Below are 27,991 nucleotides of genomic sequence, written 5' to 3' on the forward strand. Positions count from 1 at the left end.
TTATACGTTATTATTCAGTGGCACGTGCGCGACGGCCGACCGTGCAGTGTGCAATGCGAGAATGCAATCAGTCTGCACGATGACTCGGCCGATGTATCACGTTGTTAGTCGGCGTCGCGTTGACGTTGTCGCCGCCGCCACCGCTGTTTTTCGGAAAACGATGGCCGCTCCGCTGCTGCTACTTTTGTTATTGGTGTTATCTTTGTCGTCGTTTCCTTCGGCCGCCGCTGAATGTCCGGCAAAATGTATGTGCTTCAAGACGACCGTCCGCTGTATGTTCTTGCATCTTGACCGGATACCCGACCGCATATCTCCGGCTACCACCGTGCTGTAAGTGTCTATGAGAGATAATCCCAAAGAAAGAACGCCGTGTGCTAAGTTTAAAAACTAAGTAATTTACATTGCCTGAGTTTTGCGAATTATCGTTTAATTATCGTGTTATGCCAGTGACGTATATGTTGATGACAGGGAGGAGAGGGGCAAAGGACGAATTTTCTCGTTTTGTTATTAAACCTGAAACATTTTAATTGTAGGTAATTAACAGACACTGTATATTGTTATGATGAGTATTAAAAATTAAAATCTAATTAATAATATTAAAAATGAATCCCCCCTCCCCATAACCGAAAGTCACATTTTGTTCTCAACCATAAACATTTTCTAAACCTCCCGAAGACCCCAATCGTAATTGTCATAAGTTATAATTTCTGTTGTTATATTGTGGTTCGAATCCAATTTAAGTACAGACTTGAGTTTTAATTATTTTTCACGGAACCATAAAGTACAGTGATTTTATGACAGTTGTCTTCATACATTTGACAAGTACCGAAGATTTTTTCAGTATCATAGCTGAGAAAAAAATTAAAAAATCATTTGACTGTAATCCCAATATTATTCTAGGGAAAAAGTAGATAATGGGAATGATGTAGTGAGTTTATTAGTTAATCCTTCAAATTCACAATCAGCACTTACCAACAACTCAAAAATGTTTAAAAAACGAGGGAAGAAAAATTAAATGGTAATTTAATTAGAAGTTATATAGGTATCTAATTTAAGTATTGAGAATCTATAAAGTAATAAAACGCTATATCGATAACCCACGCATATGTTATCTTCGTCTTACTAACATACAACATGGACATTTGCGTTTAATATAATCAATTGTGTATTGTTAGATTTAAAATTAAAGTGAATTAACCTGCAATTATATTATGGGGCTTTTTATGATATTTTAATTTTTAAGCAAGATAATATGATTTTTTTAAATGTTAAAATTGATGATGAAAATAAAGAAAAAAGCCAACGTTTAAGGACAGATAATTTTCATATCTTTAACTTTGATATTAGGTTAATTTACTCTAATATTATCTTATAAAGTAAATCTAACAACACTTCACAATTTATCTTAGTTATCGGCAGAGTCAGCCTTCATATGCAGGGAGTGCATATATTTCTATAAAACTTAACCCCATATAAAAAAATTTTGTTATTGTAATTTATACTGTACTGTACTATACTATGTATTGCATTTGGTAAGATGTCACAAAATAAAACTATTAAAAAAAATATAAATTGTCTGGTTACCTCACTTACCTGTATCATACGAGTATATTTATTATTTATAGCAATGACTCGCTCTACTCAGAATCTAAGAGCGTTGTAATTATTATATAAAGAGCTTTTTTTTGTTTATGTGGTGCCACCACGTATCCTACACAGTGCACACCCCTAGCTCTAGCTATGATTCTACTAAACGCATATTCGCTGTTGTATGTTTGTAAGACGGAGACAGCACATGTGAGGGTAGCGTCCCATTAAGATATATAGTATTAAAACGATAAGTTTCTTATAGAAATATATTACATCGATTTTTGTTTATACGTACGTAAATCAATTAAAATAATATAAAACTGTACTCTATAGTATATGTATACTGTTTCATGACTTGCAGAAAATGTGTTAAATATCAGATGTAAAGTAGGTACATAATTGGATTTAAAAAAAAATAATATTATGGGTTATTTAACACAATTTATATTTTGTAGGAATGGTCCGGAACACTTCCTCCTTTTGTTTATTTAACATGTATTATTATTATGTTTGTATTCTTACTCGCCATAGGTTAGGATATCTATTTTTAGACGTTGTTTAGGGATGTTCGTGGGCGTCATTATTTAAAATCCGGCTATACAGGCAAAAGTTTAGACTTATTATGTTTCCGACTAGACAAAAACAATTTTTTCATCTTCTGTGACCATTTATTTTGTAGTTTCGTAAGCGTTTAAAATCGATATTAATGTGTAAACCTAAATATACATATTTTTAGTTGTTTAAATGTCATCGAAAAAATAATAGTTGGATTCAATTTATCATTAACTGTCAACAAGGATGAACTTAATCGTTTTTTGTTACTTTGTGTAAATCCTGTCAAAATTAATTTGATATTAGGTAGTACTCATGCATGAACGAAAATGTTTTTATCATATTTTTTACAAAATTTAGGTTTTCTGTATATTATTAGGTGTGCTTATCAAATAGTTTTTTTTTTAATATTGTTTATTTCGTATTTAGTAGGTTAACGTTTACTTCAATAATAATATATTAGACTTTTATTTAAAAAGAAATATAATTTTTCGACAATTGTTTAGGATGTTAGTCTTAATATACAGCATGTTTAGCTTGTTGATTATTATGTATGTAATAACTTTTAAATTTAATTAAATCTTTAAAAACCACTGAATTATACTTTAAAGTTTAAACAATACAATTTTATACTTATCAGAATAACATTAAAATGTAATCTCAACAATTCAATGTATATTTTTTTATTATTGTTAATTATCGTTTTTAAATTTTTAAATTAATTAATTAAAAATGCAAGACTATTAAGAGTATTAAATGTTTTTTACTGCATTAAATTATTTTTAATTTCGTGCTGATCATTATTAATTATTACAAACGTCCTATTTTTTTTAATACTTCTTGAATAAGTACTTATAGTTTTACATTTCAATACTATTGTGTAAGCGTTTTTTTATTTGTTTCCAATTTGTTATCAAAGGTTACATACCTACATAAGTATACTTATAGGACATTAAGAAAATATTTTGATTACAACTGGTTTAAAATAGTTTAAAAATAATTTAGCTACATTTTTAATATAATATTAAAAATACAGAAACCCTTTTTGAAATATAAAGTTATAAACTAACCCAACCTTTGTTGTATATCTACGCATGCTAACGTTAAATAACACTGTGTATCAGTATAAAATATATTATTATATTATTATACTAGTCATACGTTATCACTTATTTACATCATATATATTTATTATGTACAGTGTACACCTATATTTTTAGACGATACGCATGAATAGAAACACAATATACTTACCATTGATACCAATGTACTTACGTTTATAAACGTAAAAATATAGCTCACGAGATTGATATTTTTATAGTTCTACACGTTTGCATAAACAACCTAATGATTTATTTCAAGTCCTTTTCGCAAAACAAAATAAATATATACCTTACCTAACCTATAAGCTATAATTATATTATACATTTAAATTTATAAGTCAATTTCCACCAAACCACATTACCACAATTTAACCAAACCCTTCAATTTTAAAGTAGGTATAGTGAACAATACTTCTACCCATATTATTGCAAGTACGTCAAAATAAAGAAACTTTTGAGAATTTTCGAATTTAATTGTCAAACATTGAGTATTAAAACTAAAGATTATATAAAATCTTTTGGTATTGAAAATTAATTCAAATCGATTTAAGATATCGATATTATAATAGTTATATAAATTATATAACTAATTTGTCCATTTATTTATCTAAAAAAGCGTAATTAACCAATGAATATATAAAAATGTATACACAATTTTTTAAGTAAAACCTTGTTTAGTCAATAATGTTCAAATTTGATTAAATATTGTTAGAAAGATCTAATAACACAAGACGAGAAATTCAAACTTATTTTCAAATTCTATTTTAAGTAATTGACTAGTAAATAACTTATACACACGTTGAAAATACAATAGGTCTTTAAAAAAGAGATAATTTAAAATATCTCCAAGTGTTATTTTAAAATATTCTATCACTAAAGTGACAAATTTCCTTTTCTTTGGTTAGAAATTAACTAAAACACCCAAAACCGTAATATTATGGAATTATAATTTAAAATTACAAAGAGAAATAGATAAAATACATGTTTAGAATTCAAACTTTTTTTTTTAGCCGACAGCCGTATAATATAGGTAGATCGTAGGTGCTTACCTACAATTTATTATTTTTTTCCGCTCGGATGTGTGAAATTAGTAAATATAGGCTTTATGACGCACATAAACAATAACTCACAAAACCCATGATAATTCCCGATTTTAAGCACAACGTTTTTGAAATTTTAGTACTTTTATCTATAATAGGCATACATCATTTTCTGTTTTTGTTGTATGTGCGTTATACACATTATTATATAATGAATGATGAGTGAGAACCAGAATCAGAAAGATTGTGTTGTTATTATTATTATTTTTCAAAGTCTGAGTATAATGTATACACATTATGCTACGGTTTATGTTTGTAGATCAAGATTAAAAGTATACAAAGAACATCTGGAATAATAATATATACGAAGTGTATATTATGTCTCGAAAAGTACTTAATTTACGTAAATAGTGATTTTTCTTGGCATTCATTGGTCAGTCGTCCATGTCTATGGATTTAAATAATTGGACAAATTTGAAACTATGAGTTTACGAGGTATGATTAGTAGTAGTAAAAATGCAGTCAATACTCATGTCTTACAAATATTAGCATTAATTAATTTATCAATATAAGCAATAATCAAAGATTATATTATGTTACTACTATTACATAATATCATAGTGTGTTAAAATTATTTTAAATTGTATACTAATAAACATTATGATATATTTATATATATTCATATGCTCAATGTCCGATTTATAATATAGCTGTATTAATACGCATAGTAATAAAACATAATACTATACAATAAAAATAGATAATAATAGTAGTATAATTTATACAAAATTCAAATAGAATTCAGTATTTAATGAAACCGAAAGAAAAAAATTACAATTCATATATTATTATAAACAGACAAAATGAGATTATCGAGAGGAATTTTAAGTAATTTTTAATACAATATTGTAATATGTGTATTAATAAAATACGAATACATGTTTTCAAAAAAAAAAATTGTTTTTAAAAACCTAGGAAGAGTTTGAAATAATTGAATGCCTAAAGGGTTTTGAGATTCAATTTATTGATTTTTTTCATTTTAAATTTGTAACGTTTATATAATTAAATACACAAAGGATCTACAATATAAAAACAAACAACAAGCGTACTTTATATATAATCATTTTTCTCTAACGTAAGGTATACAATCGATTTTAAATAATTGAACACGTTTATAAGTATCATTGTAATAGGTACAATCATTTGTACGTTTTTATCAATCAAAGAAATCATAGAAGTGAACTATTGTAGGCAGTAGATTTAATGCATATTATTTATCATTTTACATTATGTTTTTTTATGGTTACCGATGGTTTTGTATAATAGTAAATTAAATTAATAATCACGTGATAATATAGCCTATCAAACATTATGATCACGGTAGGAATTCTTAAAATGTTTTCAAAGAGGTTTTTTTAATTATTATATTATATTAACTATAGAAATAATATGACGAACATCGGAACATATGAATAACCTTATCTGTGGGCTGTACGAGTCACTATGAGAAATATCACTGAATATTTAGATACAGGAGTATATCTAATACATATATCGTATATATAGAAATAAATTACGTTTAATTGAGTGAATTGCCAAAGGTATATAATATACTATGAATTAAATTAACTAAAAATAAAATGCCCGACAACTATATTAGTTGGAGTGTTGTAAGACTATAATAATACAATTTAATGTACAAATGAAACATATAATGTATTAATGTAGGCTATATACTGGTGTATAAATACCTATTAAAGATAAGTTGTTTGCGGTAGAACCTATAGGACGCATAACTTACTGAGATGAGGGCACAAATGTATACGACCGAACAAATTTCTAATTGTTAGGTTAGTTTCTGTTTCTTCACTGTAACGAATTGAACAATTTAGATTTTAGAGGTATACTTACAATATTGGTTACTAAAAATCCAAAACGAGGTTATTCAGCAATAGTAATAATAATGATCAGTCGGTGGAACTAAATTATTCCAATGTTTAGTCATATAGGGGTTGTCGAGTCGAATCACGTGTCATCAATCTTCATCGCATATATATGTATTCCTATCATTCACGAAAAAGTGTCGAATCATACTCCCACTAGTTCCACCATAGTTATTACGATATAGTTCCCGTATTATATCAATCAAACTCTACAATCACGGAGACCACGGAGTTCTGACATTCATACTTGATAATATTATGAATTATGATGTACGACGTACTACCAAAACAACGGTTCCCTACAAAAAGTTATTATTTCAAACAATATTTTTAGAATTGTTTGCACAATCATGTTATTTATTTACATATTAAAATGCGATTATTATTAGTTCATAATAGGTACCATTAAATACATTTAATCAATGATAATTTCTAGCATTGCACTTCATTACAGTACCTATACGTAATAGCTATATACACATTATAAACATATATTAAAAAATAACAAGTTCATTATAGTGATTAAATGGCGTTCATTTGAGTATAGTATTTTCCAATATAATATACTTTTATATATCTATGTGGTTATGTAAATAAAATCTAGTGAAAATTATATTTTACCTTTGTACTTTTAAGTTTTTAATTTTTTTCTAATTATTTCCCTCTTATCTAATAATATTCAATTCGACTATTGTGAACTTAATTATCGTTTTGGTTTGACAGATATTCCTATATTAAACTTATTATAGTTGTGAAATGTATTTCAATTTACAGCACTATATAACTTAGAGTAGTATTTACTTTATACCGTAAAAATATCATTATAGGTTTACAAACATTTTTTCAAACATTTTCGAGTGTTTCGACCTGTGACCTAAGCGTGCAAACGTGTTATTATGCCAATAACCCAAGCAACACAAGTAACCGGTTCTATTATATTTTATTGTGATACAGTGACTTATGTTACTTAACTGGTGTTGACTACATGTATACATTATTATAACATGGTAACATTTACTGTCGTCGTTCTACACAGTATACTCATATCTTCACAGATTTCACAGATTTAGTTTTTATCACAAGCTCTTAAATTAAATGGATATCACCTGTAAAATAAACCACTATATTTTAGTTTTCGAAACGTTAACCTGTTACTATAATTTTCATACGTATAATTAAGTTATTTTATTAACGAGAGTATATTATAAACTATAATTGTTGGATGTGAGTCAATGTCCTTTCAATTTTACTCTCGAAAATTAAAAATCTCGACAATATTATCTTCGTCATCAAGTATAATAATTTATAATCTGAAAAAAATCTAAAATATATTATGAGCTAATTCGAAAACCAATCAGCCCGATTTATATGTGCCCAATTTTTAGTGTCAGGATTTTGAATCCTTTTATGACTTAATGTAAAGTTAATAAAAAATGTAGTTATCGAGTCTGCTATTCAAAACGTGTAAAACTATAACACGTAAAATTGTCTGCCGTTTTAATTAAATCTAATTCGATCTTGATTGATCCTCTCGAGGACATAAATACATAGTATTAATATTATTATAATGTATTATAATTTATATTTATTGTATTGCTATTTAACGGTGAAAAAATATAAGCATGCAATATGCTATAACAAGTATATTTTAATGCATAAAATAAATTCAAAATTGTTGATTTTCGGTTTTAATTTATTTGGTCACCTTATTTCATATAATAAAATATTACAGAAATACCGAACTAGGTATAAATAAATAAATGCATATGTACAGCATAATAAAAATCAATTTACAATGAACAGACAAAAATCTGGGATCAAAACATAATTATTAGATACAATTATGATAATTATATTAATATTAATTGTAAGTTATGAATGTGAGGTATCAATGGATGACTTCTTTTATCAAGCGAATGTATTTGATATGATACGTAATTTATTTTACATGTGCGTATAGATTATTTTTCTTTTAAAAAGTTGTAAAAAAAAATTATAAATGCAAATGTAGTATTATGACCGTAAAAAACTCCCAAAGCGATCACTTACCTCTCAACAATATTAGTAATCCCATGAATACGTCTCGATTCGGCGATAAACAAACATCATTTTATGTGGATTTTTATACTAACAAAAAAAAATCACATAGAATAGGTATAAATAGTGATTGAGGATTAGTGATTACATATTACTAATACTCATTGTATAATATGATCAAAAATCGCAATTGGATAAAATAAAAATACACATATTAAATATGCAACTGTGTTGATGTATAAATCCCTCGTTTGACGAGCTCTACTCTCTACACAGCGTTTATATTTTTCGGTTGTCGTTCAGACGTGGTACACTGATACTGCATGCTGTATGCATGGTTTTAAGTTACAATATACTATATATATATATATATATGTATATAATTTGTATGTACCTTGTGTTCGTCAAACTTTGGGTAGGACGTTCTGAGCACGACTGTGTTTTCATATCTCGTATATTATGATATAGAACAGTTAGAAACAGTTTTGTTTTACCGGTGTGCCGACAGCTGAGACACGATGAATATCGTCATTTCGATTTCATAAAATATGACGTATCATTTTTTTTTGCTATTGGACTATATTGAACCAATATTTCACATAAAAATAAACCGGTTATTGTTGTATATAATAGTAACACATTATGACGTTTCGACAAAAAGCATACAATTTATGCGTCAATAAATCTTTGAGTACGATCCTTATAACAATAATAATTATATATATTCATCATCGTTGATTGTGTTCGGTAAAATTAAACTGTTCTAGCAAAACAGAAAATGACATTCGAGTATAATTGTAACAAACGCACGAACCGCTGATGTTACAATTTTTTACGTACTCGACCATAGCGTTATTAAATTTTGCCTTACATTTTTGAATTATTTATATATATTATATATCCTATAATTTAGTCAGGATTAAACATCCAGAAGACAACGCCTAACCTTGATGAAGGGTTTAAAACAAAAGCGTTTGTTGATGGTTTGGGTAGACGTTATTAACATTATTAATAGTATATAGAATATATTTGGGGATCAATCTTGCCTTCGAATTTTTATCCGTTGTATTCTTTAACTTTGGATATTTTGACGCTGATTCTGCCTGTCTGTTTTGATGGAAAATATACCTATACCTTTTATCAGATCCTACAGCTAAATATTTAGGCGTTACACTTGATAAGAGATTAACTTGAAATCAACACATAAGATCAAACATTAATTCTAAACTCTCGTTCTTGTATGCTTAAAATTATATTATTAAAAAATAAATTCCCAATTTTAAAAACTATTTTATTAGTATAAGACACTAATAAAATAACAGTGTGTGTGTGGGGGGGGAGGTTTAAACAAAATCTTAACTTACCAGAATATCACACTACGTAAAATCACTTACACTCCACTACCTCTTTTCAGTTTATAAACCAAACCCTTCACAACGACTTGCATATCAAAAAAATTGATAAAAAACCGTTGGTATTTTACAAGCGATTCTTCTCACGTCTAAAATAACTATGAAAACTCACTGGTCAGAAAATTAAACTCTTTACCGCTTTCTTAAAATCTTGGCCAGGAGATATTTTAAAAATCTTTTACTTTAAGTCATATGTTTTTTTAAATTTATATTCATTTTTAAATATTATCAATTATCATTGATATCATTAAATAATTGATCCATATATTAAACACATACATTATTAATACCGAACCTCACAGTGCACTGATCTATGATACATATGGATACATATAGATACTTTTGCGTTTCGCTACAAATTGGCGATGGCCGTCGCGATGAACAAGAAATGGTTGGTGTTAAATAGCCGGGCCGGAAACCGAATCTATTAATAATAATCAGCCAGTGCCCATTGTCGCTGTTCCAGGACGTTGCAGCAACACGTGTTGATGATCTCTCTTGCAAACGTCTAGATCGGTCCACATTGATTATGGTACACATTTTTAGGACTGTGTTCTATATATATATTATATATATAAATAATTTATTTACATTTTAATGCACAGAGGGCATTAGGGTTTTAAGTTTTTCGTGTTACCAAATGTAATCGAGCGCCTATTTTGCGTTTTGCAAATAATAAGTATATGGAATCTTTAAGATCACGTACGATAATTATTTTACTTAATTTTAAACATAATATCGTAATACTAAATTGTAAATATGTCACAAGATTTTTAAGATTTCCGTGCACTATCGTTACAATCGTCTCATGGCATTATGGCAATATGGCATCAAATCCGTCATCGTGAAATCTCAAAAGTCGTATATGACTGTGGGCGCACGTTTTTCTTAAGTTAGACGGTGCTTATATATCATTTATGTTCTCCTAGTAATAAGCACCCATAGCGCTCTTCAACTATCACTAGATGTACATATACATGTTTAACATATAAAATTATCAAAATAGTTGGCGGCCATATTATAATATTATATTATATCTGTATAGAATATATATGTATGACTGTATGAGTTGGAAATTAATATTTTTGGCCTGTCTGTTTTGGAACACTCGTTCAACGGCTAAACTATTGCCGTTATACATAATACATTTTGATAGTAAGTTTTTATTATCGGGATATGGATTTAAAAATGAAACGACATGAAAATATGACGGATTAAAGAGCAGCTATTAAACCCATTAAAAAACGCCGGTAAAACGTTTTAATAAGTAAAATCTTTAGTTCTGAAAATCTAACAGATGATGGAGATATTTTGAGGGTATCTCATATTATACATAAGGTTTTCTATAGGTTTTAAATTTATTTCGTGATAATTTTTAAGTTCATATAAATTAATTTATTATTTTTTTTTTTTATGATTGTTATTTGTTGTTAAAATAATGTAAATATATACATAGTAATAGTTAAATTATTTTTTGTCAAAAACATTGCATTTGAAAATTCCATTGAATCTGTGTGTATAACAATACAAGTAATACAAGTAAAGTTTAAAGTTTAAGTACCTACCCATCGATAATATTTTTAAATTAATATATATATACATATATTATTATACTATACTTTCCAAAATGTTGTTATATTTAAATTTAATGATAGGTATTATATCTCTATCATATTGCTCTTAATTCTAAAAGCTTACGCTTATAGCCGATTTGCGGTGCCTCGGCCGTCGTCGACGCATGTTTGTATACTTGCCGAAAATTGTCGGTGGTGAGACGTTCCTAGTCCAATAAATCACGATAATATTAACTCATTATTTTCATCGGGACAGTTCGTGCATATATCATAACTTTATATATACTCATTATAATATTAAAAGTACGAATACGTGCAATGTATAATGTGTATATAGTTATATTATATTGGTATGTTATTATATTTATTATCGTAATCGTTTATACAACATATACAGACACATATTACATATCATAATACTATTATATGTGTGTATAACACGGTCTCATCGGATAAATAAGACGGCCGACAGATGAAAATCAGCAGACCGTGTAAATATATACATATCAATATTATATTGTTATTTATTATATTATTATTATATCGTTACGTAGAGAATAATATTATCTTAGCTTGGAGGGTTTACTCAACGCGCCGAAGTACCGAACTATATTATACTAATATACTATAATATATATATATATATATATATATATAATGTACATGCATATACGCGTATAATACATAATATATTATGATATAGGCCGATTATGCGCCCGATCGCGTCTATATATATCGTGAAAACGTTCTAGATCGGATGTTCGTTGTTCGCCGGGCTCTATGTAATTTATTAACGACCGGTTACGTGCGTGTTCCGATACGTCGTTTTTCACGTCTGTAGCACCCGAGGCAACGCTTAATTTTACGCCGAGCGGAAGAAAAAAATAGGTACACAAAAACGGACTGTGTCCTATTTACCCTGTACAAATATAAGTATACTTAAAATGATTTAGGTAAACTCTTGTTTGATGTTGTGCATCTTGAAAGTGGGGCATTTATTGAACTGTTGTTGAGTTAGTTCTCGAGTGTAATATCCTAAATTTTGGCTGCTGAATCGTATTTGGTTTCTGCTTGAAGTTTTCGAGTTTATTCTTAAAGTTTAGTTTAAGTTTGATTTGAAGCAGTATTATTTTAAATATAAAATCAAGTATATATAATTTGTATAAATAAACTATGCATACAATATATTGGTACACACAACCTACCACCTACAGGCTACAATACCTACTTAGTAGCTTATATAATACAACTATATCAGATGGATATTATTACGCACCTATGTAATTATTATCATTTTCATTATTATTACACCTGAGTATAAACCTAGTTTATACTCACACGGTATTACAGATATATACATAATGTCATAATATATTAATAATATTCAAAATTAAATGTTTTATACACAAATAATTTTTTTTAATATTTATTTAATATAAAATGGATATTTGTATTAAAATATTATTTTTAAAACAATTGTAGTAAAACCAAATAAACAATGCATTTTAAAATATTATCTTTTTAAGGGAATTTTTATAATAATAAAATAATATCATCCTAAGCCGTCCTAAGCCCGAATAAATGGGAAAACAAATAACAGATTAATTTTACAGGATGTTGCTTAATAACGTATACAAGTTAAATTATTATATATTCTATAAAATTAACCATTACAATTCAAAACTGTGCAAAGAACACAGATAGATAAATTTATGTTGGATCATAAATAAAAAAAATTTACATCTAACAACACGGAAGATATAAAACGCGTTTATTGTATTTTGTTTATATATCATGTCTTTGGTAACGATGTTTATATTAGGTAGGTTGTTAATTCAAACAAACTACAAAGATTCTTTTTACTTTACATATTATATTATATATAGGTACTTACATAATATTTCATATTACCACAATACAGTGGTGATTATTTGATGTGTAAATGTTTTTTTGTCGGTTTTCAAGTTTTCGTTTAGGTATTCATTTTTTTATTATTTTAATCACGAGTAAAAAAATATACATAACGATATATTATTATATATTTTTCTTATCTTCAATCTAAATTTGTGGCTATTATAATATTGTAATATTAAACGATTGAGATGATAATTAAATGAAGTAATTTAGTAATTATAAATATATAATATACCCTCCAGGGGAGATTCTGTATATGCATTAGGTGTACACTTAAATACCTACTTCCGATGGCGCCACTCTTTTGCTTTTGGGAGAATTATATAAATTATAATATGGTAAACCATTTAATAAGTAGATTTTCATGGAATTATGGCAGTTAGGGCGTTAAAAATAAAAGTGAGATATTATAAAATAGTGCATTATACTTTGAATTAATGTGTAAGATATTTAAATATAAACAATTTATTGGTGGATTATACGGGGCATGAAGACTGTAGGTACATCAAAATAAAATACTAACATAGCTTGTGTTATACAAATAATAAGCGTTATTATTATGTAAGTACTACGTAGTACTCGGAAAGATCCGCCACAGATAAACTAAGTGATAAATTTTATTTTTGATAAAATAATGTTGCGTTAACTCCGCGAAATCTAAAATATCTAGAATAGCAGCAGCCGGTAGAATGTATAATAATATAATACAAACCAACGCCTAAAAATAAAAATTATTATAGATACATTAATATTTTAATTAATTTATATTCTGCTGACAATCTCAGGCTTCTGCGCTATTATACAGAGAGATTCATTAACCGTGTTCATTATTCATTCATAATTTTTTTTCTATCTGCATTTATTAAAATTTTTTACTTGTACATTATCTTAAAGAATATATGTTAAAGTAATTCAATATTTTAAGATATTTAAGATTCATCTCTATTTTTTTAAATACATTTTTAAGCGGATGATTTTTTTTTTTTTTGAAAATGTTAATGTAGGTATCTAAACTAAATTAAAATGCAAACGAATACTTTTTGAGTTATTTAACTTTGTATATTAGGGATAATGGATTTATTGTATAATAGGTTTAAACTTTAAATATATGTAAGCTTACGGGGATTTTAATATTATTATTATAAAAATATTCATCTATTTACATTTTTAAAAATAGTCCGATTATAACAAGTACTAGACAAATTAATACTGTATAGATATATTTTATATTTAAACAAATATGTTCGTTCGCGTTAGTAGAAGTATACAATAATATTTGATATGCGTATTATATGAGGTGGGTGATCGATGACGATCCACTTGAGGTCTATTGCTCAATAGTGATGCGATTACATTATGTAAGTTATTTTTATGCATTATTTTTTTGGGTTTAATGAAGTTCAAAACGATATTTTTAATTTCTTTTTTGACCGAGAACCTAACAGTTATTGTTATATGTCATGTAAATGCATTTTAATTTTAACATTCTACCTACTTCAATGAAATAATATTTTTAATATCGTAAAAGTAGCGAAAAATAAAAAGGATGGGGCACCGTGTAAAAAGAGGGTGGATAGAAAATGAATATTTTAACTACTGCAGATAGAATGTTCAACTAGCGATCAAGTGCTAAATGGAATATCAATTTTAGAGAATTGGGCGGGCGGGCGGGCGAGCGGGTGATATAGTCAGGCAAAAAAAATACCTTTTTGAATAATAATTGTTTAGGACGGGTGGGGAGAGCACTCACCTAAAAACTACTAATAATTATACACGATGTGTATATAGACTCGTTTTTTTTATCTCTCATTCTTAAATGGATATTTTTCCGTTTTCGTATAATTTATATATATATATATAACGTCGGAAAAGTAAAAACCATTTGAAATCTCCGAACGACGAAAACCAATTAAAAAATCGTGCGAGTAATGGATGTCGGGTCATTTCCATGAGCTATCCCATCACAGTATTTGTTAAAGGTATCGTAGCATATTAAATAATATGTTTTTAATGTCACAATAAACGTATATACAGTTATAATAATATACGTATTATATTCACTTATAATATTATATACATATAAGATATAACTAAGCGCGCGTTTGAATTCGATAACTATATTTTCATCGACGTCCGTGATTTTAGACCACTCCTCCTGCAATCGCGTTCGCGCTATATTATGCTACCAAGTCCACGCTTGCGAGGGGCTTAAAATACCATAAAAATAATTTATAGCACGTGTGTAAATATTGTAATGTAATACATGCCTCTTACATATCTACCTACCGTATCCGTCTTAAACGTGGCCGGCTGGAAGGTGTATAACGAGTATGTTCACGCGTTTTACGGACCGTTTAAATTTTTAATTATGAAAAAAAAACTACACAAATAGTTCGTATAAAACAACATAGGGTAGATACGTAGCGTTTCGGTTATATTATACGATAATATCGTGTAATACAGTAACGCACAAACCCAATTTCCGATCGTTTAAATACTGCAACTAGTGTTCCGATCACTATAGCGATCGTTGCTATTAAGATTGGAAATATACGAAATTTTTGTTTTAAAAAATACTCAAGTAAGTAGTTATCCCCAAGTCCCTGGCAGATGAGGTCAAGGTAAAAATATTCAAATACTTTTACTTGAATTTTACATAACATTGCACTGGAGTATATTTGAGTACCCAACCCATATACGCGCGTGTACCTGTTGAAAAAATGTGGAAAAGAAGATTCGGCCGGTTAGAAGCATATATTATTAATATTATGTATATAAGATATCCGCGCATATGGAACACACGTATAATGATTATGACATGCATGGTGTATATATGTATAATAATTAATTATATTACATATATCGTATTTCCATGCACGCACACATCTCGTTATTAATTACCGTACAAGCCTGGGCTCATGCTGCTGAAGTGCAGAAGACATAATATTATCATTATATGGCTTGTGTATGGCTCTAGAACTCTAGATAATTATAATAAAATATGATAATATTATTTCACGGGGCGGCACGTGTGGGTGTAATAAGTAATAGAGTCGTGACGGGAGAGGAGCACAGCTGCAGAAGACAGCCGTCGACGACTACTACGATGACGATATTATTGTTGCTATTATACGCGTACCTATATTGTAGAATAATATAATATATAATATTATAGAGAGTGATTAAAAAAGCATGCGCAGTGCTCATTTCTATTTTTTAAAACCTAATGAATTTATTCAAATACTAACACTGGGAATTTTTAAATATACTTAAATTAAAGACCACATTGTCAAACTGTTGAGACATTTTGTACTATTTAAGCAGTGTCCTGACATGATATACATTTTTGTTTTTCAAAGGAGAAACGCCTTTTTTTACTGTAAATTATTTAATGGGTAATTTGTTGGAAAAGTTTAATATACCTAATTCAAAATTTGAATGATTTAACAAAATATATCAAAAATTTGAAAATTTGGTCTTTAAGTATATTTAAAAATTCCAAAATATCAGATTTCAAATAATTGCAGTATTCTAGAAAAATGAGGGTGAGTATATGCTAGGTGAATCACTTTATTGTATATTATCATAGTTGGCGGCGGTCCAACGGCTGTGGCGGTCTACCGTGAGCTACTGCCGCTACTGGTCCGCTGCTATTCCGTCAAAAAGATTTAAATTAAACAATTAAAGATAAACGAATATCATACGAGTACTCGATTTACGCATCATATTATTATAGTATCCCGAGCGCACGTCTTGTCGTACATATACCTAACATAATATTCCCGCCGACGCCATTATAATGATTATCAGTGGCCCGACGTCGTCAAACTCGACGAATTGTATGTAAGTCTATTACATTATTATACACCGGCTTGGGAACCACGTGTATGCCACATGTGTGTGTTTCGCTCATCGCGATACACCGGAGTAAACACAATGGACCGCGAGTAATAACGAGATCCATACATGTGTACCTCCGACTTAATCGATTTTTTCCTCTCCCCGCGTTCAGTGAACGAATTCTATATGCGTTTCGTAGATTTGTTTCAGTCCTTAGAACCGTAATACAATATGATATATTATATATTAATAATAATAATATTACATTATATATTACTATTTATATTATAATACATAATATAATTATACGATGTGTAGTTGTATATTGTATATAGTAGTTATAATGATTTTTTTTTCTCAATCGCCTACTAGTACCACATCAACTGTAAATTTAGCATATAATCGTGATTTTTTAAAACTGTAAAATGTATTAGAATGAATAAAATTTGATCAATATTTGTATTAAATTACTATACCTGTTCAAGCATATAGACCAAAATTTAATGAACTCGACAGATTGACGAAAATTATGTTCACTTAATGAAAATAAAATAATTATTTATATTCTTAAATAAAGGTTCAATTTAAATGATTTGCTTTGTAAATAAATCATTTATTATTTTAAAATGTATTTAAAACAAAATATCATTTCAAATTAACTGAAATTTGACTTCAAAATTTTGAAATTTTTAGTGCATTATTACTGTGGTTTACTTTTTTTTAATGTAGGTGGTATAGTATTGAAGTTATTTTTAAGATTGAGTACCGAAAATTACTTATTGTTTTGAAATACTGTGGTATAATATTATATCTCATGTTATTACGAGAACGTTATAATTATAAAACATGTTTTTTTATTATTTAATTTAATTTATAACAATAATACTTATAACTATAATATCTAGTAAGAAATTAAGTACCTACTGTACTTTAATGAGAAAACTTATATGGAAGTCCAGGGTAGTCTACAACTTAGAATTTAATAACAACTTTAAATAATTATCATGTAGTTATTTAAAATACCTAAAAATAATACTATGAAAGAGCAGTGAAATATATTTTAAGTAATTGAATTTGTATTTTAAAACATGTATATACGTATGAACACATATTTGTTATATTATAACTGCTTGTATTCGCTGAGTTAAATTAATTTCTACTGTCAATTGGGCCCCATTTTGGGTATGCATTTACGTGTTATTTAGAAAATGAATGTTTTTGGTCAAAATAAACGTATACTATACATAATATACGTCAGTATCGATAATAATATTAAGTTGTTTTTACGTTGTTTAGTCAGTGGTCTGCATAACGTTAATAATTATCGTTCGACAAAATTAATTTGTGGTAATGGCGTCACAATCGTCACATACACTGTATATTATGCACTGCATACGTTTTAATGTTGATGTCTCAAAATTAACAACATATTAAGACATATAGTTTAGGAAAAATTATTTTTATGACAACCATAATTTAACTGTATGTTGGTTTTAATATTAATAAAAACCATTAGATTAGTATTACATAATTCATTTATGAATACACAATTCATATTCGGTCTCTGTATACATGCGACAAATTGAAAAACATGTAAAATAATTTACATAATAGGAGTGTTAATAATACTATGAAATAATCGTACATTTTATATAATAATAACTAAGTGATTGTATATCGTTCTAGGGACCTGAGATTTAATAAAATAAAAGATGTCGAACCGAAAACATTAGCTCATCTAACAGAGTTAAACACTTTGTAAGTAGTTTTATTATATACACATTAAATTCATAAATAAACAATAAATATAATCCAAAGTGTAAACATATTTTCAGACTGTTGAACAACAATAATATAAATGAACTGAAAAATGGTGTATTTGCAAATCTTTCGAAGCTTCGATTATTGTAAGAATACAAATTACCAAATACTGTTAATATTTTATGATGTATGTTCATCAATGTTCTATAATTAATAATTTATTTATTAGATATTTGTATAAAAACAAAATCGAAAATATCGAGCCTAGGGTTTTTAATAACTTAACGAGTTTGGAACAGTTGTACTTGCATTTCAACAAAATTCAAAAGCTCAATTTGGAAATGTTTCAGGGACTTACAAAACTGGAAAGACTGTAAGTATCAATAAGTACATTTTTCTTATGATCGTATAATTATGCATATAGCCTAGTGAAATAATGAAATTATATATTTTTTAAATAGATTTTTACACAACAACAAGATAAGAAAGATTCCACCAGGTACATTTGATTCATTAACGTCATTGGCTCGTTTGTAAGTTGGCATAAGCTATGTTCAATATAAATAAATTAATACATTATATATAATAATTAATAATAATAATTGTTATAATACATTTTTATACTTCCATTGTTTGAACTATTGCGTATCTAAACAGAACAAAAATGCTTTTTATTATAGACGGCTTGACAGCAACCTGTTGACGTGCGATTGCGATATATTGTGGTTGGTAAACGTACTGAAGAAAAGTCACAACTCGGGAGAAGAATCCGGTCAGTTCACGGCTACGTGTCAGTTTCCCGTCGAAATGAGCGGAAAATCGTTAATGGAAATGACCGAAGATGATTTTCATTGTAGTGAGTAATCGGTTTAATTAACTATATGCTTTATATAATATAAAATATAATGTATGTTTAATCTATGCCAATATTGCCTAAAATAGTAACGTATTTATGTTGTACGTTTTGGGGTTTCAGATGAGTTGCGGTTTAAAGAAGAACCTAATGACGTGACCGTGTCGTTCGGAGGTTCAGCGTTTTTCACATGCAAGGTGGAAGGCAACCAGAACGTGAAAACGATTTGGACTCGCGATAAGTAAGACTTAAACGAAACAAAGTATATTGAAATCAAAAACGTATAACACAACGCGACTAAATCATATTTAAATGTTCCTACATGTATTGTATATTATTATGTTGTGTGTGAGCAGTAACGAGATTGATATGAGCGATTCGAGATATTCGATGACCAACGACGGGCTAATGATCAAATCCACATCGTTGAAGGATGTCGGAACGTATGAATGCATGGTAAAAAAAGAAAACGTCGAGTTGAAGTCACGACCAGCCAAAATAATATTAGAGTCAAATGCACCAACCGGCTGTAAGTGCATTTTGCCTTAATGGATTATTATTGTTTAACTGTTGTCGGGAATGAGTTGTTGTGTATATATATATATAATGTGATGAATTTGACGTATGTATTTTTTATATTATTGTACATTGTATAATAGCACCTCCGGAAATAATCGTAGAACCGGGCCACAAGACGGTATCGGTAGGCGATCAGTTGCGACTCGCGTGTGAAGCCATTGGAGTGCCTGAACCATCTATAACGTGGGCCAAAGACGACATCAATATAGAATTTGGCCAAAGAGTACAGGTACAATTTTTTCGATCAAAAATTGTTTAAGTTTAGTAGGTACGAGATTAATTCTCGTAAATTGTTGTTATGTAGTGATTTAACAATTTCAAAAATACATATACACAATTTTTTATATAAGTGTGAAAATAAAATGTTGAACATTTTTTGTAAATTAGTTTGATTAATATTGTTAACAATTCATAAACATACAATAATTTATCATTGAATTTAAATTTAACACATTCATTACAATGACTTATTGAATGATGAAGAAAACTCGATACTCCGTTTTTTTTTAGAACTTATTGTAGTGCAATCAACTTTTTTTATTTATTTTTCTTTGTTATAATAATTATTGCACTATTGATTAAAATGTTAATCTTTACTCATATTTTAACTGTATAGGTATTTCAAAACAATACATTGATTATATCGAAAGTGGAAAGGACGGACGTCGGTCATTATAAATGCGTGGCGTCCAATTATCTGGGGAGAGTATCTTCCGAGGCGATGGTTAACGTAAACGGTAATATCCTGTATATACTCGCTTATATTATCATACAAGTTTATTATATTATCTAAAACTTGTATGATTTTTGATTTGGCTATCCCTTAGTTGTTTTGGGGTTAATCGAAATATGTTTAGGAGTACAGTTCTATTTATAAAATATATATTTTTTATGTTATGAAATATAAGTATAATAATTTGTAAATAAATAGACTCCTATATAATGCGTATTAACATTTAACAATAATATTTTATAATAATAATTTTTTTCATTATATCTTCCAAATATAATAATCAGATAGGTATTATTTAATTATATAATATAAATTATTTAGTAGATTTTTTTTCTTTCTAATATTTTTTTATATATTAATCTTTATGTTATTATTATATATACGTTCCGTATAACTCTGTGACCTGTGGTCCAATGACCTCCTTTTATAAATAATTTTTCTCAAAATGTCAGCCAAATATTTTTATTTAATTAGAAGCAACAGTGGTTTTCTTTAATTTAAATTCTTCTGTATTAATTTGAGTTGATAACAACTTTTTGGTAAACTAAAATAATAATTAGACAAATAATAAGAGGTAGACTATAAAAAAAATAAAAATTGAAATATACTAAAGTGGCCTTTATAATTTTTTTCCCCAAATCGATATTTGTCGTACTTAGCTCCACCAGTCATCGTTAGTGCTTCCCGTGATATAACCGTGAAGACTGGTGCTACTGTTGAACTCCAGTGTCTGGTTGAGGGCTATCCGAAACCTGTTGTAACCTGGTTCAAAGACGGCCGTTCGGTCATACCGGGTCCGAGGACATCGTTCCACAACGAAAGTATTTATTATATATCTTTATTTTCTATCTAAAAAAAGAAAAAAATGTATCCTAAGACTATAATATTATATTGTTATTGATTCCTATTCACGTTTTCAAATGTTTAAGGAACAACATTGCGTATTGAACACGCTAAAGACGGTGACAGGGGTATGTTCACGTGTTTGGCTCAAAATTTGGCCGGGTCGGCCGAGAGCAACATCGAAATAAAGGTCAGAGGATACGGCCCCAGACGTCCAAAGCTTTTGATAAAGCCATTTGATATGGAAGCCCCGCAGAGAACGAGCATCGAAGTGCCTTGTAAAGCTGACGGAGATCCTACGCCAAACATCACGTGGACCAAAGATGGTGTTGATCTTGTTCAAGATCAAAACCACAAGTTAGTACAAAATACAAATTATTTATTTTATTTTCTAATAGATTTTATGTAATTTCGCTATACACGTAGGTACTTTATTTTTGACTGTAATGTATTTTTTAAAAAAACTTGCCAAATAATGATCCATTACATCATAGATACGTAAGAAATAATAAAGGTTGAATCCTTAAAGTTATGTAAGGTTAAGTATAGATGTTGTAAATTATTTTTATCTTTGTAGCTTTGATATAATATATTTTACCTATATTTTTAATCATTTTCGAAAATACTATTGGAAAAAAATAAAAATATTTTAAAATAATTTGACTTAAAAAAAATTTCAAATATATATATATTCACCAAAACTAAAAAAAAACTAAATTAATTATTAAGATAATAAAAAAAAAAGTAATAAATAAATGTGAAAACATAAATAGCAATAAATTATGAAAAAATATGCTAAATAAAGTTTGTTATTCCTTTTATGAGATTATACAAAAAAAAAGTAGGCAAGTCTACATCGATTTGCTGTACATAAGGTTTCGAGTGGGTCATAATAATTATGAGTGTGTTAAATTTGACTTCAATGATATTATATCATGTATGTATACGAAAAATGATTTTAAGCGGAGTCGATGTTCACCCTATATTACTGAGTACTTACCTAATGATATGTTTTTTTTACCTATATATTGCATTTATTATATTCTTAATATTTAATTATTATAATAATATATTTTTATACCGTAGGTATAGGTACTCAATATTTAACAACATATTTTTATAAATACTGTACAACAGTAAAAATAAATTTATAGCATCTATAAATAGATAATATAAATTTTAAAATAAATAGGTTTAAATTCCTATGAATAATGTTTTTAAATTATAACAAAATATTGAACATCGTTATTTTTTGTTTTAATAAATAATTTTGTCTAAATTGAATTTAAATTGTTTATAAAAAATAATTGTTTAATTTTTTAGATTTTATGGTTTCAGGAATAATTTATAAAGAATCTTGGTTACATTTTCAAAACTTAGTAAAAATGAAAAGATTTTACAAATTTTGTCAAAATTCTTCTTCAGATGCATATAAAAATATGTTTATATATTTTTAATATTTTATAGAGATACAAGATCAACTAAGTTTTCAAAAATGTTGACCCAGCGAATAATTTTTTATTAACATTTATGAAAACTGAGCTAAAAAAAATTGAAATATTCTTATGTCCCCTAATAAAAAAAATACGATAATATAAGCATTTAGTGAAACTTTGAAGTATCTACGATTATTCGTTTTTGAGTTACATAAAAATCTCTATTTTTTTTTTAATTATTCAGATTATAAAATTACTTTTAGGATTATTTTACTTTTAACTTCCATAGTATCAACTAAATTTATTTTACTACTAGAAACCTCCTACATTTTTAAATAGAATCATTTTTAGTGCCCCAAAAAGTGTTAACACACATAAAAAAAAATTTGTTAGATTTTTAGTACATTAATAATGAGTAGATATAAAAAATAATTATTGATTTAATGGATTTTAGAATCAACAGCGTTGGAAGTTTACGCTTGTTCAACATATCTTTCGCTAATTCTGGTGTATACGAGTGCACGGCCAAGAATATACACGGACAAGAGTCAGCTAGAGGCACAATTGCGGTTCTAGGTAATTACATATTATATATCGCACAATTTTGTTACTACACTTTTATATATTTATATATTAAATAATTATTCCAATACAGCTAATCTAATAATGTATCAAGGGCATTGATCGTTGATAATTTTATAGTATAATTCAACCAAATGGGCACATTTTTAAATGTTATAATTTATAACATATTATTTGTTTATAAAAAACCAAAAATGTATTATACTGTGTTTCGATACTGGACTAAACTTACGGATGAACATTTAGAACAGTGTCTTCAATTAGTGGCGAGCAATTAATATTTTCTATATCGTGTTTATTTATTTAAAATTATACAGATATTATTATTTATTATCAAATACGTTTCTTATACAAGTATAAATTTTATTCTCTAAACAATTTTAGCATATACCTATATAAATAATACTAATCATGTACTAATCACACTGCCCGTCAAGTCGATATCCCAAGGAAAAGTATTATCTTGGTGAAAATTTATCAAAAAGAAATTGACCATCCATGTTATTTAGTAACAATTTTAAATTTACAATTATTTAAGCAATATTTATTGCTTGATATACATTTGTAATGATTTTTACTATACTAATATTATTTACAGTTTTTATCAAAATAATAATAATTTTAATTCGATTTCTATACAGGTGACGTGTTGGAACAATCTCCCGGTGACCGTTTCGTCAATTTGGCTTTCCACGAAGCCAATTTAGAAGTCGATAGAGCAGTAAACGCTACGATTAATTCTTTATTCGGTTCCGATGACAAAATTATGAATCCAGAAAAGTTGATGAGAATGTCTAGGTTTCCAGATGTAGTTGCCAGAGATGTGGCCAAATCTGCCGATATTTTCGAAAGAACTTTAGCAAACGTCCGAAAACACGTACAAGCCGGACTCAAAATTAACTTGACCGAAAGTAATAATTATCTTTTAATTTTTTTTTTTTTTTGTATTAATGTTTATAGGCAGCACCGAATATAAATATAATTTATTTCTGTTCTATAGATTTTTCTTATAGAGATCTATTATCAGTGGAACAATTAGACTTGATTGCAAATCTATCCGGATGTCTGAAATACCAAACAAAGCCCAACTGTAGTGACATGTGTTTTCATACCAAATATCGGACTATAGACGGCACCTGTAACAATTTACAAAATCCGTTGTGGGGATCGTCACATACGCAATTCAGGCGAATTTTGAAGCCAATATACGAAAATGGATTCAACACGCCGATCGGTGAGACTTATGATTAATAATATTAATAATAACAATAATTTATGAAAAATACTTGCTTTGGTCAAATAACCATTGTCGTATATTTTATAGGCTGGACTAAAGGTATGAAGTACTATGGCTTCGAAAAGCCCGGTGCCAGACTAGTGTCGACATCAATTATTCGCACGAACGAAATCACCTCTGACGAAGAAATCACGCACATGGTAATGCAATGGGGTCAATTTTTGGACCATGACTTGGACCACGCTATACCGTCGACTACTAAAGAGAGTTGGGAAGGTTTGTGGAAATCTATAATAAACATAGTGGTTTTAAACTGCAGTAAACTGCAGTAATCTGTTGGTTGTTACTGATAAATTAATATTGTACACATAAGCGTCTATTTTATATTTATAGGTCTGGACTGTAAGAAAACATGTGCCTATTCTTTTCCATGTTTTCCGATGGACGTACCACTAAACGATGATCGCATAAAAAATCGGAGGTGTATGGATTTCATTCGAAGCAGTTCCATTTGTGGCACCGATACGACATCAGTGTTCTTTGATAAGTTACAGCCTAGAGAACAAATTAACCAATTGACGGCTTTCATCGATGGTTCACAAGTACGGTTGCAAAAAATAGTTGTTTTGTTGGTAATAAATAACATACATTTTAATCATATAACAAATTTGTTTAAAGATCTACGGATTCACAAATGATCGTTCGTTTATATTACGAGAAGTTCAAACTGGTTTTGGTCTTATGCGAGGAGGTATATCCTCAACTTTCGGTAAAGAAATGTTACCAATAGCCGGAGCCGATGAAGTGGACTGTAGAAGAGACCTAACGGAGAGTGATACGGGATGTTATTTAGCTGGTGATATTCGAGCAAATGAACAGGTAATATCGTCCGACTGGATTTTAGAAAAAATAATAAAAATTATCAACCATTACTAAAAAATAAATTAATTAATATTTAAGGTGGGTTTATTGGCCATGCACACAATTTGGATCCGAGAACACAATCGTATCGCTAGAGAGTTACGCACAATTAATCCGCATTGGGAGGGAGACATTTTGTTTCACGAAGCACGGAAAATCGTGGGCGCGGAATTGCAGCATATAACCTACAAGCACTGGTTGCCCTATGTACTAGGACCTAAGGGCATGGATATGTTAGGCCAATATCAAGGATACGACCCAACCGTAAACCCGTCTATATCCAATGTGTTTGCCACAGCTGCCCTTAGATTTGGCCATTCTATCATTAATCCGGTTTTGAGCCGACTCGATGATAACTTCACTACTATTCCACAGGTAAAGATATTCTAGTATTTTACTTAGTAGAAATAGCATTGAAATGAAACTTAAAGAAATTTTATTATCGTACATAGGGAGATTTATCCCTGGGAAAAGCGTTTTTCACACCATGGCGTTTGTCCGACGAAGGAGGTACAGACCCATTGATGCGTGGATTTTTTGCTGTACCTGCTAAAAGAAAAATGCCCAGACAGAACCTGAATGATCAGTTAATCGATCATTTATTCACATCAGCACATGCTGTATCATTAGATTTAGCGGCGATGAATATACAACGTAGCAGAGACCACGGTATTCCTGGTTACGCCGAATGGAGAACAGTGTGTAACATGTCTAGAGTTGAAAGTTTCGATGATCTCAAAAACGAAATCAGTGATAATGAAGTGAGAAATAAACTCAAGGAACTGTACGGTCATCCAGGTAAGCCAAATTTGTCTTCTACTGGCTACTTTCAAATAAAATTATTTTTTTTTTTTTTTTTATTAGGTAATATCGATGTTTGGGTCGGCGGAATTCTCGAAGATCAAGTAGCAGGAGGTAAAGTCGGTCCATTGTTTCAATGTTTATTGATAGAACAGTTTAAAAACTTGAGAAATGGTGATAGGTGCGTTAATTTGGTAAAATTGTTAGCTTGTATCAATTTTTTGACATTTTTTTTTTTTTGTAGATTTTGGTATGAAAACCCTTCAACTTTCAGTCCAGCAAAACTCACACAAATCAAACAAGCGTCACTAGCTAGAGTTCTCTGCGATAACGGGGATAATATCACTCTGACATCTAGAGATGTATTCAAGTTACCAGAACTACAATCGCCCAAGTTATTACCATGCAAATCGATTCCAAGTATTGACCTAAGACTTTGGTTTGAATGCAATGGAGGTATAGACATAATATAATATTATAAATATATTACATGACTTTTGATAATTTATATAAAAGACATACCTATGTATTTTAGATTGTCCCGGAGAAAATGCGTCTAAAGAAATAGATGAACTGAGGTCTAAAGATGCATTGGCTAAAGTAATGAATATGACTGAGGGAAAACTAGAAGGTCTAAGGTCAGTAGTTGATGGGCTTAAATTGGACATTAAAAGATTAAAACGCGAAATCAGACATTTAACAAAATCAAGTAAAGGTGGTTGTTATGACGACACAGTTAAAAGGAGGCGCAGAGAAGGACGTACTTGGGCTTCTAAGAAATGCACTAGATGTGAATGCCGAGTAAGTTATTATAATAATAATTATCTTTTTTTAAACGTTTTACTACTATGTGTATGTTGAAATAAAAAATTAAACTGCATGTATTACTACCTACTATATTATATACCTATTTGATTTTCTCTGGAATATTCTTGCCCAAGAGAACAAAATTAGTGTAAAATATAAATAACTTTTTTTTTCAGAATTCTCAAATATTGTGTCAAAGTTTGTGTTGAAACGGATAATTAAAGATACTGTAAACAGATCAATTTTTTTGTGTATAGTTAAATCAAATCCAACAACCTAATACACAATGTGTGATACCAGGTTTCATAGACCAAATTAATTTTATATTTTTATGTATAATATCTAGTTAAGTAATATTGTAAAATATTTTTGATTTTTTGTTACTTAAAAAATATTTTGAACTACAACAAAATAAATATTGATTAAATTTCTA

General features: G+C 28.6%; 1 protein-coding gene across 1 annotated transcript; it reads left to right on the plus strand.

The window, feature by feature from the left end:
* The first annotated feature begins 14 nt into the window (after positions 1–14).
* On the plus strand, positions 15–27,991 carry LOC132923344 (peroxidasin). The gene is made up of 24 exons (XM_060987278.1): positions 15–330; positions 18,692–18,763; positions 18,841–18,912; positions 18,996–19,139; positions 19,228–19,299; positions 19,447–19,622; positions 19,743–19,860; positions 19,976–20,148; positions 20,279–20,427; positions 20,815–20,935; positions 21,591–21,752; positions 21,861–22,131; positions 23,665–23,786; positions 24,434–24,703; positions 24,793–25,026; positions 25,117–25,305; positions 25,423–25,631; positions 25,708–25,908; positions 25,990–26,325; positions 26,403–26,748; positions 26,815–26,932; positions 26,996–27,207; positions 27,287–27,552; positions 27,735–27,991. Exons 1-24 carry the CDS (start codon positions 62–64, stop codon positions 27,765–27,767), a joined length of 4,335 nt encoding a protein of 1,444 aa, XP_060843261.1. The 5' UTR covers positions 15–61; the 3' UTR covers positions 27,768–27,991.

Source organism: Rhopalosiphum padi, chromosome 1 (genome assembly GCF_020882245.1).
Source record: "Rhopalosiphum padi isolate XX-2018 chromosome 1, ASM2088224v1, whole genome shotgun sequence".
NCBI lineage: Eukaryota > Metazoa > Arthropoda > Insecta > Hemiptera > Aphididae > Rhopalosiphum > Rhopalosiphum padi.

What these genes read in the sequence shown, in the direction of transcription:
- LOC132923344 (XM_060987278.1), top strand. Translation starts at nt 62, where the DNA reads ATGCAATCAGTCTGCACGATGACTCGGCCGATGTATCACGTTGTTAGT. An exon ending in CTTTCGAAGCTTCGATTATT is followed by an intron (nt 18,913 to 18,995) that starts GTAAGAATACAA and finishes TTTATTTATTAG; the next exon opens with ATATTTGTATAAAAACAAAA. An exon ending in GTCAAATGCACCAACCGGCT is followed by an intron (nt 20,149 to 20,278) that starts GTAAGTGCATTT and finishes ATTGTATAATAG; the next exon opens with CACCTCCGGAAATAATCGTA.